A 16,164-nucleotide genomic window follows, 5' to 3' on the forward strand; every position below is an offset into this window, starting at 1 on the left:
CTTATCGCGCTGGCCCAGCTGTTGCCTGTTGTGTGCTGTCCATTGATCGCATCGGACATGGACCAAGGGTCACCATGGGCCTGGCCAGCGTGAGCCACATTCATTGCTGCCCAGACGCGTGCTGATGGTGGAACAGGCAGAGGCCTGGCAATTAATCACAGCGCTTGCCTGCCGAATGACGGGGAAGGGCAACAAGGTCAGTTAGCTACCAGCTTACAGTCAGCACCAGTGGTTGACCCATTCCTCCCCCATTCACGGGTCCCGCAAGGCTCTTGGGATCCCTCACCCCCAGGGGCTCAGTGACCCTAATCAGGCCTACCCCTTGTCCCCAGGAGGCCTGCTGTCCCAGGAATAAATGGGAGGGGGAGTGGCTCCATACTGTAGGAGGGCAGAAGGGTGGGGAATAGGAGGATAATCAGCAGGTGGCCTGAGGTGGACAGTTTTGCCTCTCAGTAGCCCTCTTTTCCAGAGATCAAAAGATTGGCTGGGAGGAAGCATCAGCCCATGCCTTTGCAACTTTCTCTCCTCTTTGCTCCAGAGCCTGTGTGGCCCTTGGCCTAATGAGAAATGGTCCACCTAATGTCCTTTTCTAAACCTTTGCAAGGGCCGACTGTCTGGGATGGGGAAGGATGGAGCCAGCCAGCTTTTGTCTCCTGGTGGACAAATAGTGACCTCTTCTCCCCAGAGGGACAGGGTTGGGAATTCTTCGTTGAATTTCAGTATCTTGAGTACCCAATACAGCCACATGTCACCTCACCATGACCTAATGTCCTCCATGGATCTATGGGATATGACTGCCCTCATCTTATGGATGAGGAAGGGAAGGTTCGGGACCAGAAGGGACTAGGCTCAGGACCAAGGACCAGTCAAAATCACATCGCTAACTGCCATGTCCCTGGAACCTGGTTTCTCCCCTTTCCCACCTGTACCTTCTGCCTAGGATCCTCACAAGATCAGGAACTGTTTAGGTCCCTCCAGGATAGCCTTGGGAGGGAATGAGGAATGCCAGATGATGAACACCTGCTTTCCTGGCAGTAAAAAGCCTTTTGGCCCTGGGGTCTGAGACAAGGAGGCCAACAGTGAGTGTGACTTCCACCATTGTGCAGCTCCATTTTTATTAGAAAAATGGTTGAGAAAGGTTTACTAATCAAGAAGTCACTAGAATTCTCATTATGACATCATTATCTGTTTAGTCCTAAAAACTAAAATATCCCATGAACCCATATAGGGGGTATAACAAAGGAGGGGTGGTAGTGAGAAGGTATTTGGGCTGAGAAAATAAAGGGAGGGATAAGGTGGCTTCTCAGCAAGGGCCAGGGACAGTCTTTCAAGAATCCTTCCTGCTCTCATGGTGAGGCCATTAGCATAGGAGCAGGGAGCTGGAATTTACATGCAAATACTCTCTTCTCCAGCCCATTCAATCAGTTTGTGGGTAGGCAAGGGAGAACATGTGCCCAGAGCTTGGAATATCAAGCCATTTCCCATGACCAACTTTCCACCCTACCTCGCTTTCATATTACAGCAATTTTTCACACCAGAGCTGAAATAGGACAAAAAATGGGCCTGCTATAATTGTTGGTAGATTGTGTGTCAGCTAGATAAGATGTAACAAATATTTTCCTCCCTACAGGGTCTGTTTCCCTTTTGGTAATGGATGGAAAAACTTCTCATAGTCAGTGAGGGGACTGGTCGTAAAAACTTCACCTAGAAGATTAATGTTATAATCACAGGACTTGCTGGAAAAAACATAGGAAAATTAAAATAACCTTACCTTCCCACTTATCCAGAACCATCTCTTTCACTTAGGTAAGACAAATGAGGTGGGTCACATCCCTGAACACCAAGGAGCAGAACTCCTGAGGAACAGGACCAGGGGGTTGTGACCACACTCACTCCCCTCCTCACCAGAACTCCTCTAGACATCAGGGTTCCCTGAGCAGCTGCTAGGGACTCTGTCCCAACCTGCACTGAGAGGTTTGCCATCACCAGTGCTTTTCTACTGCTCCTCAAACACTGTGAAAGGTTTGGGGGCTGGAAGAAGAGGTCCAGGTGGGCAGAGTCTGGTTCTCCTCTGGGATATCACCTTAACAAAATCACCTTCCTCATACCTGCCTTTGCTTGCCTCACCTGCCTGGATGGAGGTAAGATCTTGAAGTTTCCCCCACCCCCCAATAACTCAGCACACAGGAAGGTATTATACAGATTCCAACCACTCTGATTACAAATCTTCCTGGTTCCATCACTTACCAGCTGCACAAGTGACCTAACTGGCACCAATATCATAGGGGTGCTGTGACAATGTGAAAGAAAATATGAAGCACTAACACAGGCTCTCACCCACAATCAGCTCTTGCTACATTGGTATCAGAGGTACCACTATTCTGTTTTTCTAATGTTGCTTATATTGGGAGGCCAGAGACACAGGATATGAGTAGCCAGGACAAGCCAGAGCTCAGCCCTGACTTTAGGAAGTGTCCCACCCCCATGCTGGGATCTCCTTCAGGTGCCAGGCCAGAAGATCCATTCTGGCAGCAAGGACTAGCTGGGCCCTCCTCAGGGCCTGAGGACTCTGAGAAGGCTGAATGGACTCCCACAGCATTACCTCAGCCTTCCTGTCCTGCAGTCTCCTGGACACGCTCATATGATCATCATAATGAGAGAACAGTTGTACTTGTCCCCCAAGGACCTCATGGTTAACTTGGATTAGAAAACGACTGAATCAAAATGGCTATCTTGGTTAGTCCCCTTTTTTGCACATATAAGAATGTGAAGATCCTGCCTGTGACGGCAGAGAACCAAAACAACCAGCTTGTACCAAGGCACTGCTTTTGTGGCTAAGCCCTGCCTCAGGCAGCACAGAGCTAGCAGACAGGAGCCAGCCTGATAGAAAGAACATGGTGCTCATTCTACCAGGCGAGAATGTTTCAGTGTGGCATCTGTCAGGCACTGTCATTTCTTTTTCCTCTCCAATGGCTGAAAGCCCCACTTCATTGAACTCACAAAGAAATGTAGTACCAGTGATGAGGGCATGTCGAGGGACACAGAAAGCAACTGAAAGAACTCTTAATGGTCAAATCTGGACAAATTTGAGCAGCAAAATAGTGTGTCACTGGATTATAAACCAAAGTATATTATAAATATCCTTGAGTTCATACAGACATAAATGATTGAATAAACAAATGGCAAGAAAAGACAATCTCCTGTGTAGATAAATTCCAGATAATTAATGTAGATGCTCAGCCCTTAAGGAGGCAGAGAAAAACTCCCTACCTCTTAAGTGTGAGAAGTCACCTCTCAGTGACTTCTTCCAAAGAGGACAGTATGGGAAAGGGGAAAAGAGTAATTTTACAATGGAGAAACCTGACAAACACCTCAGCCAGGTGATCAAGGTCAACTTTAATAGTGATGAGTGATGTTGATATGTGATAAAAATTGTACTTTACCTATATGGACTTATTCCCAATAACCCACAATCCTGGTTTAATCATGAGAAAAACAGCTAATATACCCTACTGAGGAATATTAGACAGAACACCCGACCAGTGTTCCTCAGAACTTTGAAGGTCATCAAAAACAACAGCCACAAGGAGTTGAAGGGGAAATGACAACTAAATGTAATGTGGGAACCTGGGACAGAAAATACGAATGAAGTATAATAATGTATCACTGTTGGTTCATCAACTGTGACAAATGTACTACATACTACTGTAAGATATTAACAATAGAGAAGCTGGGTGTGAGGTATGTGGAAATGCCCTGTACAATCTTCACAACATCTAAAACTGTTCTAAAATACAAAGTTTATTTGTTTTAATTAAAAGAAGAGAGAGAAAGAGATGCCACCAAAATATCCTATAAGGATTTATTAGAAAACATGCCAGGTGTGGCAGGTTCCTTCACAGGAACCACAGGAGAAATTATGATGATTTAAAAAGAAACACTTAGCACATTGAACTTGCTGGTAACTGTGCCCAACTTGGAACAGAATCTGAAGGCCAAGAGTAAACCTTGTATCTGCAGGCTGTACCCAGGCCCAGACATGCGAGGGAGTCCCTCTTTGCAGAAAGACTCACTTCATGTACTTATCCTGCTGGTCAGCCAGGATTTTGGCTGATGACTTGGCATCATAGAAGAGCTCACTGATCTCTTCAACATGCTCTTTCTCGATGCTGTCCTTCCCGTTGATCTTAGCAAGCAAGTTGGCTGGGGTCAGCAGTTGCACTGAGTACCTAAAGGGAACAGGGGCCAGGACAGGAGTGAAACAGTGGCCACAGATAGGAGCCCCATCCCAGACCAGCAGGAGCACTGACACCAGGGGCTAAGCCCAATGCTGGGCTTGCACTAGATGTTGTGGACACAGCAAAGAAGAAGATATGAGAATTGTCCTTACTCAGAGAGTTGCTGTCATGACCCCGGTGGAGAGGTCAGAAGTCCTGAACATAGCCAAGTCCTACTCCCCAAATCTTTGTCACAATCTAAAAATTCTCTGATAGGAGGTAATTCCACTGCTGCTTGAAAGGGACTACAAATTTTGTCACAGGCAATGCCAAGGTCCAAATCAGGACATTGAACATGGCAGGGAAATGAACATACAGCCTGAAAGCAGATGCCCCAACCAAAGGCATGGAGATCCAGGAGTTTTTAAAAGCACCGCTATACCCAAACAAAAGAGCTTACAATTGTGCTTCAGCTTCAGGAGTGAGGGAATTAGTGACAAGAATGAAGTAACGATTTCACAAGAAGCCAGAACACTGAGGAGAGACATCCCACATAGGCAACAGCTTCAAGCCATTATCAGGAAAGCAGTCTGTCTGCAATCCTTCCTCACATTCACCTACACCCACCATTCCTATCTAAGACACACCGGAAGAACAGAGCCAGCATGGGTGAGGGGGTGAGGTGGCAAGGCAGGGACCACCTAATGAACTCCCTGCCCTGGACCCTGGTCTCTGGTTCTGTCCATTTCTTCTACCAAGGGGACCGGCCCGGAGTCAGAGCCAGCTCTCCATTACAGGAGTGTATCTACTACAGGACAAGGGAACTTAACCTGCCAATCTAACTTTTAGAACACCATCAATTGAAATATTCTGCACTCTAAATCAGTGTCCTTGGATAAGACCCACACCACTAATAGCAGACATGTTCCTATGTCCTGAGAAGGGGGCCTTTATGTCCCAACAGGCTTCGCTGAGAAGGCACCATGGGGTCTGAAGCAGCTCCAGGCAGACACAGGTCCAGGGGACAACTGGCTCACCTCAAAGTGCTCTTGGTACCGATCTCTCCCAGGTGGTTCAGTGCCTCCTCACTGATGTTGATTCCCTCTGTCTGGGCACGGATTTTTATAATCTTTTGGAGGAGAAAAACCATGAGCAACAGTGACCAACCTTAAGTATCTCATTTATAAAGTGCTTTAAAAACAATCTTGTTCAGCGTTTCTAGTCCCCATCATTACAGCAGCAGAGGCCCAATCTCGGGCTGGTGAGGCAAAGAGCTGACCCCTACCTAGGACTGCACACGCATACCTGTTGGGTGTCAGCCGTATTGTGAGTGGCTTTAAAGCCAGAGTATTCCATTCATACTGACTAGAAAGCAGCTGGTACCCCTGGAGGTGTATATACCAGGATGGCTCAGCTCCTGCCTCCCAGCCCAGGCCACTCAATTTCCAGAGCAAGAAAACTGAAGCTTCTCCAAAATCTCCCCAGGCTCCCACACAGCTTCTTAACTTCCTCTCCAGTGCAGACACCACCACCTATAAGACTCAGACAAGAACAAAGATTCTTTATTTGCTTAAAAAATAAAATAGTTAAGTAAATTTTTAAAAATATATTTTATTGATTATACCATTACAGTTGTTCTATTCCCCCCCTTCATTCCCCTCCACCCACACACTCCCTCCCTGACCATTCTCCTCCCACCTTTGTTTATAACCACGTGTCTCAAGTTCTTTAGATTCTATATTTCCCCTACTATTCTTGCCCCCCCCATCTATTTTCTACCTACTGTCTATGCTATTTTCTGTACCTTCTCCCCCCTTCTCCTCCTCCAACTCCCCTGTTGCTAACCCTCCATGTGTTCATTTCTATGGTTCCGCTCCTGATCTAGCTGTCCTCTTGGTTTGCTTTTGTTTGAGGTGTGGTTGTTGATAACTATGAGTTTGCTGTCCTTTCACTGTTCATATTTTTCATCTTCTTTTTCTTAGATAAGTCCCCTTAGCATTTCATATAATAAGGGCTTGGTGATGATGAACTCTTTGTACTTGACCTTATCTGAGAAACACTTTATCTGTCCTTCCATTCTAAATGAAAGGTTTGCTGGATAAAGCAATCTTGGCTGTAGGTCTTTGGATTTCATGACTTGGAATACTTCTTTCCAGCCCCTTCTTGCCTGTAAGGTCTCTTTTGAGAAATCTGCTGACAGTCTGATGGGAACTCCTTTGTAGGTTGACTGTCCCCTTATTTCTTGCTGCTTCCAGGATTCTCTCCTTCATTTTAATCTTGGCTAATGTAATTATGATGTGCCTTGGTGTGTTCCTTCTTGGGTCCAACTTCTTTGGCACTCTCTGAGCTTCCTGGATTTCCTGGAAGTCTATTTCCTTTGCCAGACTCGGGAAGTTCTCCTTTATTATTTGTTCAAATAAGTTTTCCACTGGTGGCTGTTTCTTTCCCCCTTCTGGTACCCCTATAATCCGGATGTTGGAGCGTTTAAAGATGTCCTGGAGGTTCCTAAGCCTCTCCTCATTTTTTTTGAATTCTCATTTCTTCATTCCTTTCTGGTGGGATGTTTTGTTCCTCCTTCTGGTCCATTCCATTGATTTGAGTCCCAGTTTCCTTTCCATCACTATTGATTTCCTGTGCATCTCCCTTCATTTCAATTAGTTTAGCCTTCATATGTTCCTCTAATTTGTGACTATAATCAACCAGTTCTGTGAGCATCCTGATAAACAGTGTCTTGAACTGTGCTTCTGATAGGCTGGCAATCTCTTGGTTGCTTAGAGTTATTGGCTCTGGGACTTTGAGTTCTTGAGCCATCTTTTGGGCTGTTTGTGCCTGTTACATAGCAGGATCGGAGCCCTAGGTGTTCACCAGAGCAGGGCAACTCAGTCACTGGGTTGTGACGCTGTATGTGGGGGCGGGATCAAAGAGGAGCAATGCTGGTCCCGTCTGCTGCCTCCGTCACCGGGCCCAAGCGTTTAGTCCCACTGCACTTGAGTGTGCCACCGCGGTCAGCCCTCCACCACTGGGTTCGCCCCCTGGGGCCTACGTGGTCCGTCTCACTGTGCACGAATGTGCGATCGAGGTCAGTCTGCCCAACACCCTGACTGGGTCCGGGCTGCTTGCACGCCTAGGTCTGGGCATCTTTCCTGCCCAACCCTGATCTGCTGCTGGCTCCGCCCCTCTTACCGTCCCCGTTGAATGGTTCGTTGTTGTTGGACTTCCGTATAATTCAATTTTCTGTTCTTTGGCTGTGTCCTTGTTCTCCAAACCTTTGTTGTATTCAAACTTGGTTGTGGGAGAAGGCACAGTGTTTCCACCTATGCCTCCATCTTGGCGGAAGTAGTTAAGTAAATTTTTTAAAAGTTACTTTTACAGATTTACCAGCCCTCATAACATCACCTGAAGATATCTAATCTATCAAGAAGAGGCTGATGTTTGTTACAGTTTGCAGATCCCAGTAACCCAAGTGGCACCAGGATCCTGCAGGCACACCAGCACTGAGTGATAAGGGGCAGCTGGGATAACGATGTTGTGTATTGTGAAACTGAGATAACGTGAAGACTTTGAGCCTCAAATAATATAGGAATTTTTCACTTTGGCAGCTTCATAAACAACGTATCAAGAAGCCCTTGTTTAAACTAAAGTCATAAAAACACACCCGGGTAGAGGCTTAGGAAGTGGAAAAGACTAAGCCCCCCAGCTAAAGCCTTACAAGGGAAAGACAGAGACCAGAGGTTTAGGACATACTACACACTTTAAAGCTGGCCTTTCAGCTCTCAGGAAGAGACCATGAGAGCAGGAGCTATAGAGTGAGGGAGTTTAGTGTTCTAGTGACTTTCATAAGGGGCCAGCCTGCTATGAATGGGAAAGGTCTTCCTCAGTAAGAAAGACAGGCTCGGGATCAGGGCCAGGACTGGAAGTCCAGATGCTAGCAAGAAAGTCTTTTATTCTGTCAAAAAACTAGGAACTCAGATTTTGTATGAAATATCCTGATTTCTAAATGTTGTCAATTTGTTGAAATATTTCACACTACACCAGGCACATAAACATTACCTATTTAGCTGGTGCTGCTAAGATATGACCACTGTACAAAGTATCTTAGCTTGTGCATGAGGGGTTCCCCGCCATCTGAGGTCCCAAACCACCATAAATGCAGCCGAGCACAGAAGGTCCTTAGTGGACATGAGGACGGCAGAAATGGAACAGGAAGAGAGACCCCTGTTCCCAGCTCCCTCCACAGGACTCCCTACTGACCACAATAGTCAGAGCCCGTCAGGTTTTTGCTCAATATAAAAAGGGATCCTCACTGCTAGCTGGGGACAAAGGAAAACTCCAGGTCCTGTCAAGAAAAATGTCACCTAGGACGTTCAGAAACTTTACGGAGATGCAAGTATTTAATCCTCGAGCCTGGTTAAGGGCAAAGTTTCAGCCCTGAGCATTTCATCTTTAGCGAGCTACACTGAATTGGAAGCTGGGCTTCAGAAATGTCAGGGATACTCCTCTCGCTCTCTCTAAAGCAAGTCAGAGCAATCCCAAGAGCTCCTGTTTCAGACTGTTTGGAAATGGATAGTTCATAAATTACATCTTTAATCATTTAATAACCTTCAGGGATAGTTTATGAGGGTGTCGGCACTGATGGCAGAATACATGTTACATTTACTCTGTTTTTTAAAGACCTGTGCCAGGCTCCAGTAAAAATGCCGAGGTTATTCCTTGAACCCATCAAAGCAACAATAACAAAAAAAACCAGTCTGCATAATGGCAGTCTGTCCTGTGCTAACCCAAGAGGAGGCCTGGCTAAGCATATGGAACCAGGTCAGGAGCTGGCCTACAGTCACTGCTCTGGAAGGCACAGTTGTAGAACATTCCAGGGGAGAACATACCACATGTTCCAGGGTCAAATGGAGTAAACATGTCCTAGCTGTGCAGCTTATTCTCTGTGACAGTCCTAGCTCTGAAGCTTATTCTCTGTGACCATGGGGCCCTTGTTTTTTTCGAGTCGCAAACTCTGGTTATTGAAAGCTGTTGTGAGAATCCCAGTGGATATCTATAAAGCACCTGCAAGTTGTTAATATCAGTAATAACTGCAGTAGGAAGGGACAGCTGACCCTATCCATGTATTGTCACTATCTCACTTAGTCCTCATGACAACCTTTAGAGAAGGGAACAGACCTTGCAGTGAATCAGGAAGGCTCATAGAGATGCATGAAATTGCTCAAATCATTTAGCCAAGAAGTGATCTGAGTGTGTAGGGCTGCCTTTCCCAGTAGGCTCTAGTCCCAAAGGTAAGGATGGGAAAGAGACCAATTTATCCTTTGGTTTTGCTTCCACTTCTATTCAATGAATGCTTTGACTTCAACCTAGCATTCATCCAAGAGCAACAGACCATTAGCTGGTGATAAGACCCCCAGACATGGACATTATCTCCTAATAATGCACAGTTGTTGCCATGAACTACATAACCCTCCTGGTTATGAAGGGAGACCTCCAGCTCCACGCTCACCCCAGCACTCCTGGGTACTGGTCAATAAGAAATGTTGGCAGGACCAGGCGGATAGGCTATCTATGAGTAAGGGGACAGCCAAGAAATGCCTAGGAGAGGCCTTCAGAGCTCCAAAAGGAAAGGCCTTGCCAACAAGTTGCCAGAGTGACTCCACCCGAACTTGTTATTTCTAGCAGGTAGGAGGCTGGTAGCATAGCACTTAGGAACACAAGCTTCAGAATCAGACAGCCTGGATTCCTATTAGTCCTGTTATATACTTGCCACTGACCAGCCTTATGAACTTGGACATTTAGTTAGCTTAAGTCTTTTGTTCTTATCTTTAAGAATCACAACAATAACAGTTTTCCCTGTCTTGTGGTTACTGGAAATCAAATGGAATCATGCTAACTACGCACATCTATAAATTTAGCGCAATGTCCAACAAACAGTGCCTGTGCTCTGGTGAGGGGAGAGGGTACAGGCACAGCCTATTAAGATACCAGTGATGCCCTGGTCCACTCCACATCCCCAGCCTTGGCCATATATGGACCTCCAAGTGAAAGACCTACACCCTGGGAATGAGACCATCCAAAGCATGGGTGGACAGAGCAAGGAAAAGAACACAGCCTGTACTGCTGGGTCACCAACCTAGAGCACAATCCATCGCTGAGCAGATGGCCTGGGCTCTGCAGGGAACTGTCTGGCTTTAAATCCTGGACTTTCCACTCTGCAACTCAGCCATCAAAAAGAAAAGAGATTATGACCGTAACAACTACCAAAGTACCCTAGTACCAATTAGGGAACTAGAAATTCTAAGTGTGCAGTGCCTAGGCATTATTTAGCATACAACTGGTGTTCCAGCTCCAGATCAAGCAAGAGGCAATTTCTGCAAGAACTAGGGCTGTACCCCTTGGGATAAGGCCCAATCTCATACAACCCTGTCACCTCCAGCCCTAAATTCAGCTCACATGGAATTCTGGCATTACTATGTGCAGGGACTGAGCTAAATGCTTCCACGTACATCTCCTTCAAGCCTCTCATTGTAAGGTTAGTATCATGACCTCCATTCCAGGTGCCTCTCTGAGATGTGTGACCAGGCTGCTGCATCTGTACAACAAAGGCAGCAGCCCCAGGCACAGGCTCCAAAGTCCCTGAGAAACCCATCAGTCATGCTGTATACAGCTCTGCTAGGACTTGAGTGCTCAGCCCCTATACCTTCTGCATCCTGCTAAAGCGAGTCTGCTGTGGGTTCTGGTGGGACAGAGTACCTGGCTTTGCCCACTGAACAAAAGGAACCTCGAACAGGGTCTGGCCTAGGCACCAAGAGGCTATTGCTAAAGCATTTCATGCCCTTTTCCTAGAAGTTCCTTTTTCAGTGACCCCCTCCCCCACCAATGGCTGTCATCAAGTCAATATTTTTCACCATCTCTTTCCTAAAGTTTATCAGGAGGGATGTAGGATGTAGAAGGTTTTGTGACACTTTAGGCAGTATCTACTTGGAGAGATTGAGGCTCAGAGTATTGGGACTTGTCCAAGGATGCAGCATAGTGATGGGATAGTGGTGGGAGTCAGTCCTTCCTACATGGCATCAGGGAACACTAGCAGCAATTAAAGGGAGAACAGAGAGAGGAAGGGAGAAGGTAGACTCACCTGTTTCATTTCCTGCGGAGTATATAACATGGTCCGGATGATCATCACTCGGTCCAGAAGGTCAAGAGGGATACCATGAGGAGAGGTGATATCCTCAGTGCCTCTGCAAGACCCAGAATGACCATATAACCCTGAGCAATTTGAGACCAGACTCTGGACATTGAAAACATGATGAGAAACTCACAATGAAAAAAAAGTTAGTGCATGTCCTGAGAGTCAGAGGCAGTGTAGACAGACTACCATTCAGGTATCATCAAAAACAACTTCATTATTTTAGCAAATATCAGTACCATAGAAAACTTGGGAAAGGGAGAAATAGGCCACCAAAAATCCTATTTGCCAAATTTTCATGTAAACATTTTTTTAAACTAAATTAAGCAAGTAGATTTTTTCTTTGCTTTTGTCCATGTTGCTTTAGTCTTAACTCATCAGGTATTTTATAAAACCCAAATTATTGGGCATTTAGGTAGTTTCCAATTGTTGCTATTTTTAATAACGACACCTTAATAAGCAATTTTATGCATATAACCATGAATATTTATTTCTTCAGCAACTCTAGTATTGTCTGACACAATCCTGACTATCTACTCAAATGGATGACCGAATATCCTAATTTACACAGCTACACAAGTGATATCTGATCTCACTGCATTATAGCCAGCACTGGGTATTCTAATTTTCAAATACTCTGTTGCTTTGGTAGTTTAGAAAATGAATGGGTAACATCTTGTTTGAATTTGCATTTCCTTGACTCATTTGAATGCTTTCCCTTATGTGCACTAGTTATTTTATTTCTTTTGGAAAACTGTCCAGTTATGACTTTTCCTATTTTTCTCTTGGACTCTTAGCCAAGCCAAAGGTAGAACAGCCCAGGAGAGGAGCCCTGTTAAACCCACTAGGCCCTGAAGTACCAGCTGCGTGCCTGATAGGGTGTGTGTTGCACAGACCTGGCAGCCCCCAGGACCAGGCTTCAACCACAGCATCTGGAAGCCTCAGCCTTTGAGAGTCACAGAAGCAGCAGGTCTACCTCAGCACCGTTTCTGGTGCCAGATTAAGAGTCTATGGTCATAACTTATCACTATAATAAAGAACAAGGGCAGAACATTTGGATTTAATTGTTAGTGTCAAAATATTTGGTTTCCAATCATTGCAGAAATAAAACTTCAGTTAAAAAAAAGTCATTCTGGCCCTGGCCGGTATGGCTCAGTGGATTGAGTGCCAGCCTGTGAGCCAGCCAGAAGGTCACCAGTATGATTCCCAGTCAGGGCACATGCCTGGGTTGAGGGCTGGGTCCCTAGTGGGGGGGCGCGTGAGAGGCGGCCATACACTGATGTTTCTCTTTCTCCCTTCTCCTCTCTCTAAAAATAAATAAAAATAAAATCTTAAAAAAAAATCTGTTGAAACTGTATCCAGTCAGTTGAAGTGTAAATGTATATTTATTATTGCGAGAATAAAATGTTCTGATACAGGCTATAACAGGATGGACCTTGAAAATCTTATGCTAAGTGAAAGAAGCCAGTTATAGCCCTCACCGGTGGGTGTGACTCAGTAAGTTGGGCGTCATACAGTAAAGCAATGCCTGGGTTATGGTTTCGGTCCCCTCTCTCTAAAAATAATAAATAAATAAATAAATAAATAAATAAATAAATAAATAGTTTTAAAAAAAAAAAAGAAAAGAAAAGAAAGAAAGAAGCCACTTATAAAACAGCAGATATTGCCCTGGCTGGTGTAGCTCAATGGATTGAGTGCAGGCCTGCAAACCAAAGGATCACAGTTTGATTCCCAGTCAGGGCGCATGCCTGGGTTGCAGGCCAGTTCCCAGCAGGGGATGCATGAGAGGCAACCATACATTTATATTTCTCTCCCTCTCTCCTTCCCTTCCCCTCTAAAGATAAATAAATAAAATCTTTAAAAAAAACTTCTTATAGTTTTGAGTCCCTAAAATTAAAAATTTAAACCAAAGACCTGCTTAAAGACTACTACACATTTTTCTAGAATTAAAGGCAAAACATTTTTAACTTTGTGCAAGCTATGAACCTTAGGAACGGTTTCTTTTAGAAAACATATTAGTGAAAAATGGTTTCTGGAATTCTATTCTGCGAGGCCAAAAAGCCCTATTTACCAGCACAGGGCAGTGACTCTAGAAGGAACTCTCAATGTAGAGCAGTCACTGTTTGACAAGACAGTCATAAAAGCACATTACATTATAAAACTGCTAACAATAAACTGCAATGATTGTATTTTGGCTAAAACTGCAGATTTATTCTTGTACCTGAAAGTTTATTTCTGACTTTGGCTTCAGCCTAATACTGATTTCATCATTATGGCATTTGACAACTCTTCAAACTATGTTAATTGTGTGCCTCTTCCAGATGTACAGTTCTGGGTTGTAAGACCACATGTGCAATTCTTCTAGGATTCCAATATGGTACAATGTATCTGGAGGAACACAGTAACTGGAATTTAGAAATTTATCCTATACACCGACCTACACATGTGCAAAATTTTTAATGTAGGGTTCCTCCACTGCGGCATGTTAATATTTTGAACCACATAATTTTTCTGTAGAGGACTATACTGTGCATGTAGGATGTTCAGCAGCATCCCTGGACTTTATCCACAAAATGCCAGTAGTACCTCCAGACATGACATATAAAAATTCCCCTGGCCCAGAATCACTGCCTGATTGATTCTTTATATAATCCTGTAACTATAGTGACACAGATAACACAAAGCTTAAAGCTTCTATGAGGACAGGAGGTACAGTAAAGAACACTTCATTGGGTAACTCTCATAACTCCACTCAGCCGTGAGAAAGGCATTTGATTTTTTGATGAGGCTGCCATGACAATTCAATAAAGTAATAACAGTCTTTTCAACAAATGGTCCTGGAACAATTGGGTATCATATGCAAAGGGATGAAGTTGGATGACCTATTTCTTATGCCATACACAAAAATTAAATCTAAGTGATAAGAAACCCAAATGTCAGAGCTACAACTAAGACTTTTAAGAAAACTCTTATAAGAAATCATAGGTGTAATTCTTTGTTTACTTAGATTATGCAATAAATTTTCTTTAAAAAATTTTCATTTACTTTTAGAGGGAGGAGAGAGAGGGGGAGAGAAGGGCAGAGAGAAACATCCATGCACTAGAGATACATCCATCAGTTGCCCCTCACATGCCAACCCAAATGGGGACCTTGCCTGCAACCCAGGTATGTTCCCTGACCAGGAATCAAACCAGCAACTTTTGGTTTGCAGGCAAGTGCACAATCCACTTAGCCATACCAGCCAGAGCAAATTCTTTTTCTTAGATATGAAACCAAAAACACAGGCAAACAAGAGAAAAACAAATACACTGGACTTCATCAAAATTTAAAACTTGTATGTCAAAGACACAATCAAGACACTGAGAAGACAACTTACAGAATATGAGAAAAATATCTGCAAATAATCCATCTATGGGAGTCTAGTATCCCTAGAATACATAAAGAATTTTTACAACCTAACAATAAAAAGACAAATAACCTGTAGAAAATGGGGAAATTATCATAAACAGATAATTCTCCTAAGATAGACAAATGACCAACAGGCACATGAGAAGATGCTTAGCATCATTAGCCATCAGGAAAATGCAAATCAACAGCACAATGAGATACCACTTCATACCCAGTAGGATGGCTAAAATCAAAAAGACAGACAATACCAAGAATTGTTGAGGATGCAGAGAAATTGGAATCCTCACACATTGCTGGTGAGAGTGGTATAGCCACCGTGGAAAAAATGTCTAAAAGGTGAAGCAGAGCTACCATTTGACCCAGCAATTCCACTCCTTAGATACTCCAATGTCCATCAAATGATGAATGGGAAAACTTGCTATTAAATATTCCATACTTTGATATACTATTTAGCCTTAAAAATAAGTACTGATGTGTGCTATATAAGATGGGTGAACATTGACATTACATTAAGTGAAAGAAGGCAGACAAAAAAACCCACCACAGATTGTATGGTGCCATTTGCATGAAATGTCCAGAAAAGGCATTAAATGCATAAAGGTAGAAATTAGGTGAATGGTTACCAGGGTCTGTGGAGAGGCGCTATGGAAAAAAATAGGGGTGTGTGTGGGGGCGGGGTACATGTGCAGATGGCAGGGTAGATGTTGACATGTATAGGATTTCTTTTAGGGATAATGAAAATCTTCTAACGCAGACTGTAGAGATGATTACACAACTGGTGAATATGTTTAAAAAACCCTGAATTTTACACTTTAGCTGGGTGAATTATATTAGGTGTGAATTTTATCTTTATAAAGCTAATTTTTTTAAATGCCACTCGGGGTGTTCTGCCACAGGGTTACAGTGAATTGAAACCACATTGTTTCTTAAGTCTCCATGCTTTAGTGCAACAGTGACTTATGGAGAAAAACTCCTACAAAAACTCCTTAATTCAGGGAGCTATTCTCCGCAGGAAAAGAAGACCTTCCAAAGTGTTTACAGTTGGGATCAGAGCCAGGCTTTCCTTTAACATCTGGGGGTCCTGCTATGTGAAATGAGAAGGACTTCTCAAGGTAACAAGTGTAGAAAGAGTTAGTGCAGCTTCACCTCTTACTGTAGCCATGAACATTGTTAATTTCCAGGGGAGAGTAAAGCACCCATGGAAGAAATGTAGGGTCATGTGCTCCTCCAGTAATGGTTCCCTCATCCCCCAATGTACAAGGACAGGTGACCCAGAGGACTTGGGGGCTGTCCGCACTTTCAGAGGCACTGAACACCATTAGTCACAGTGGCTCTCCACACAACCACCATCAACTCAAA

The 16,164-nt window shown here is 44.1% G+C and overlaps 1 protein-coding gene across 1 annotated transcript in view; it reads right to left on the reverse strand.

Moving 5' to 3' along the window:
- Nucleotides 1–3,837: 3,837 nt before the first annotated feature.
- The window catches only part of RUVBL1 (RuvB like AAA ATPase 1), an 84,197-nt gene continuing 71,870 nt past the window's right edge, over nt 3,838–16,164 (reverse strand). Inside the window, exons 10-12 of the mRNA XM_037030155.1 lie at nt 11,347–11,449; nt 5,255–5,346; nt 3,838–4,229 (exon numbers count right to left, since the gene is read on the reverse strand). Of these exons, the coding sequence (XP_036886050.1) occupies nt 4,070–4,229; nt 5,255–5,346; nt 11,347–11,449 (355 nt within the window). The 3' untranslated portion in view covers nt 3,838–4,069. The remainder of the gene's footprint in view (nt 4,230–5,254; nt 5,347–11,346; nt 11,450–16,164) is intronic.

The sequence above is a fragment of the Sturnira hondurensis genome, unplaced genomic scaffold (genome assembly GCF_014824575.4).
Source record: "Sturnira hondurensis isolate 20B ecotype Veracruz unplaced genomic scaffold, ASM1482457v3 Scaffold0001538, whole genome shotgun sequence".
NCBI classification, from domain to species: domain Eukaryota; kingdom Metazoa; phylum Chordata; class Mammalia; order Chiroptera; family Phyllostomidae; genus Sturnira; species Sturnira hondurensis.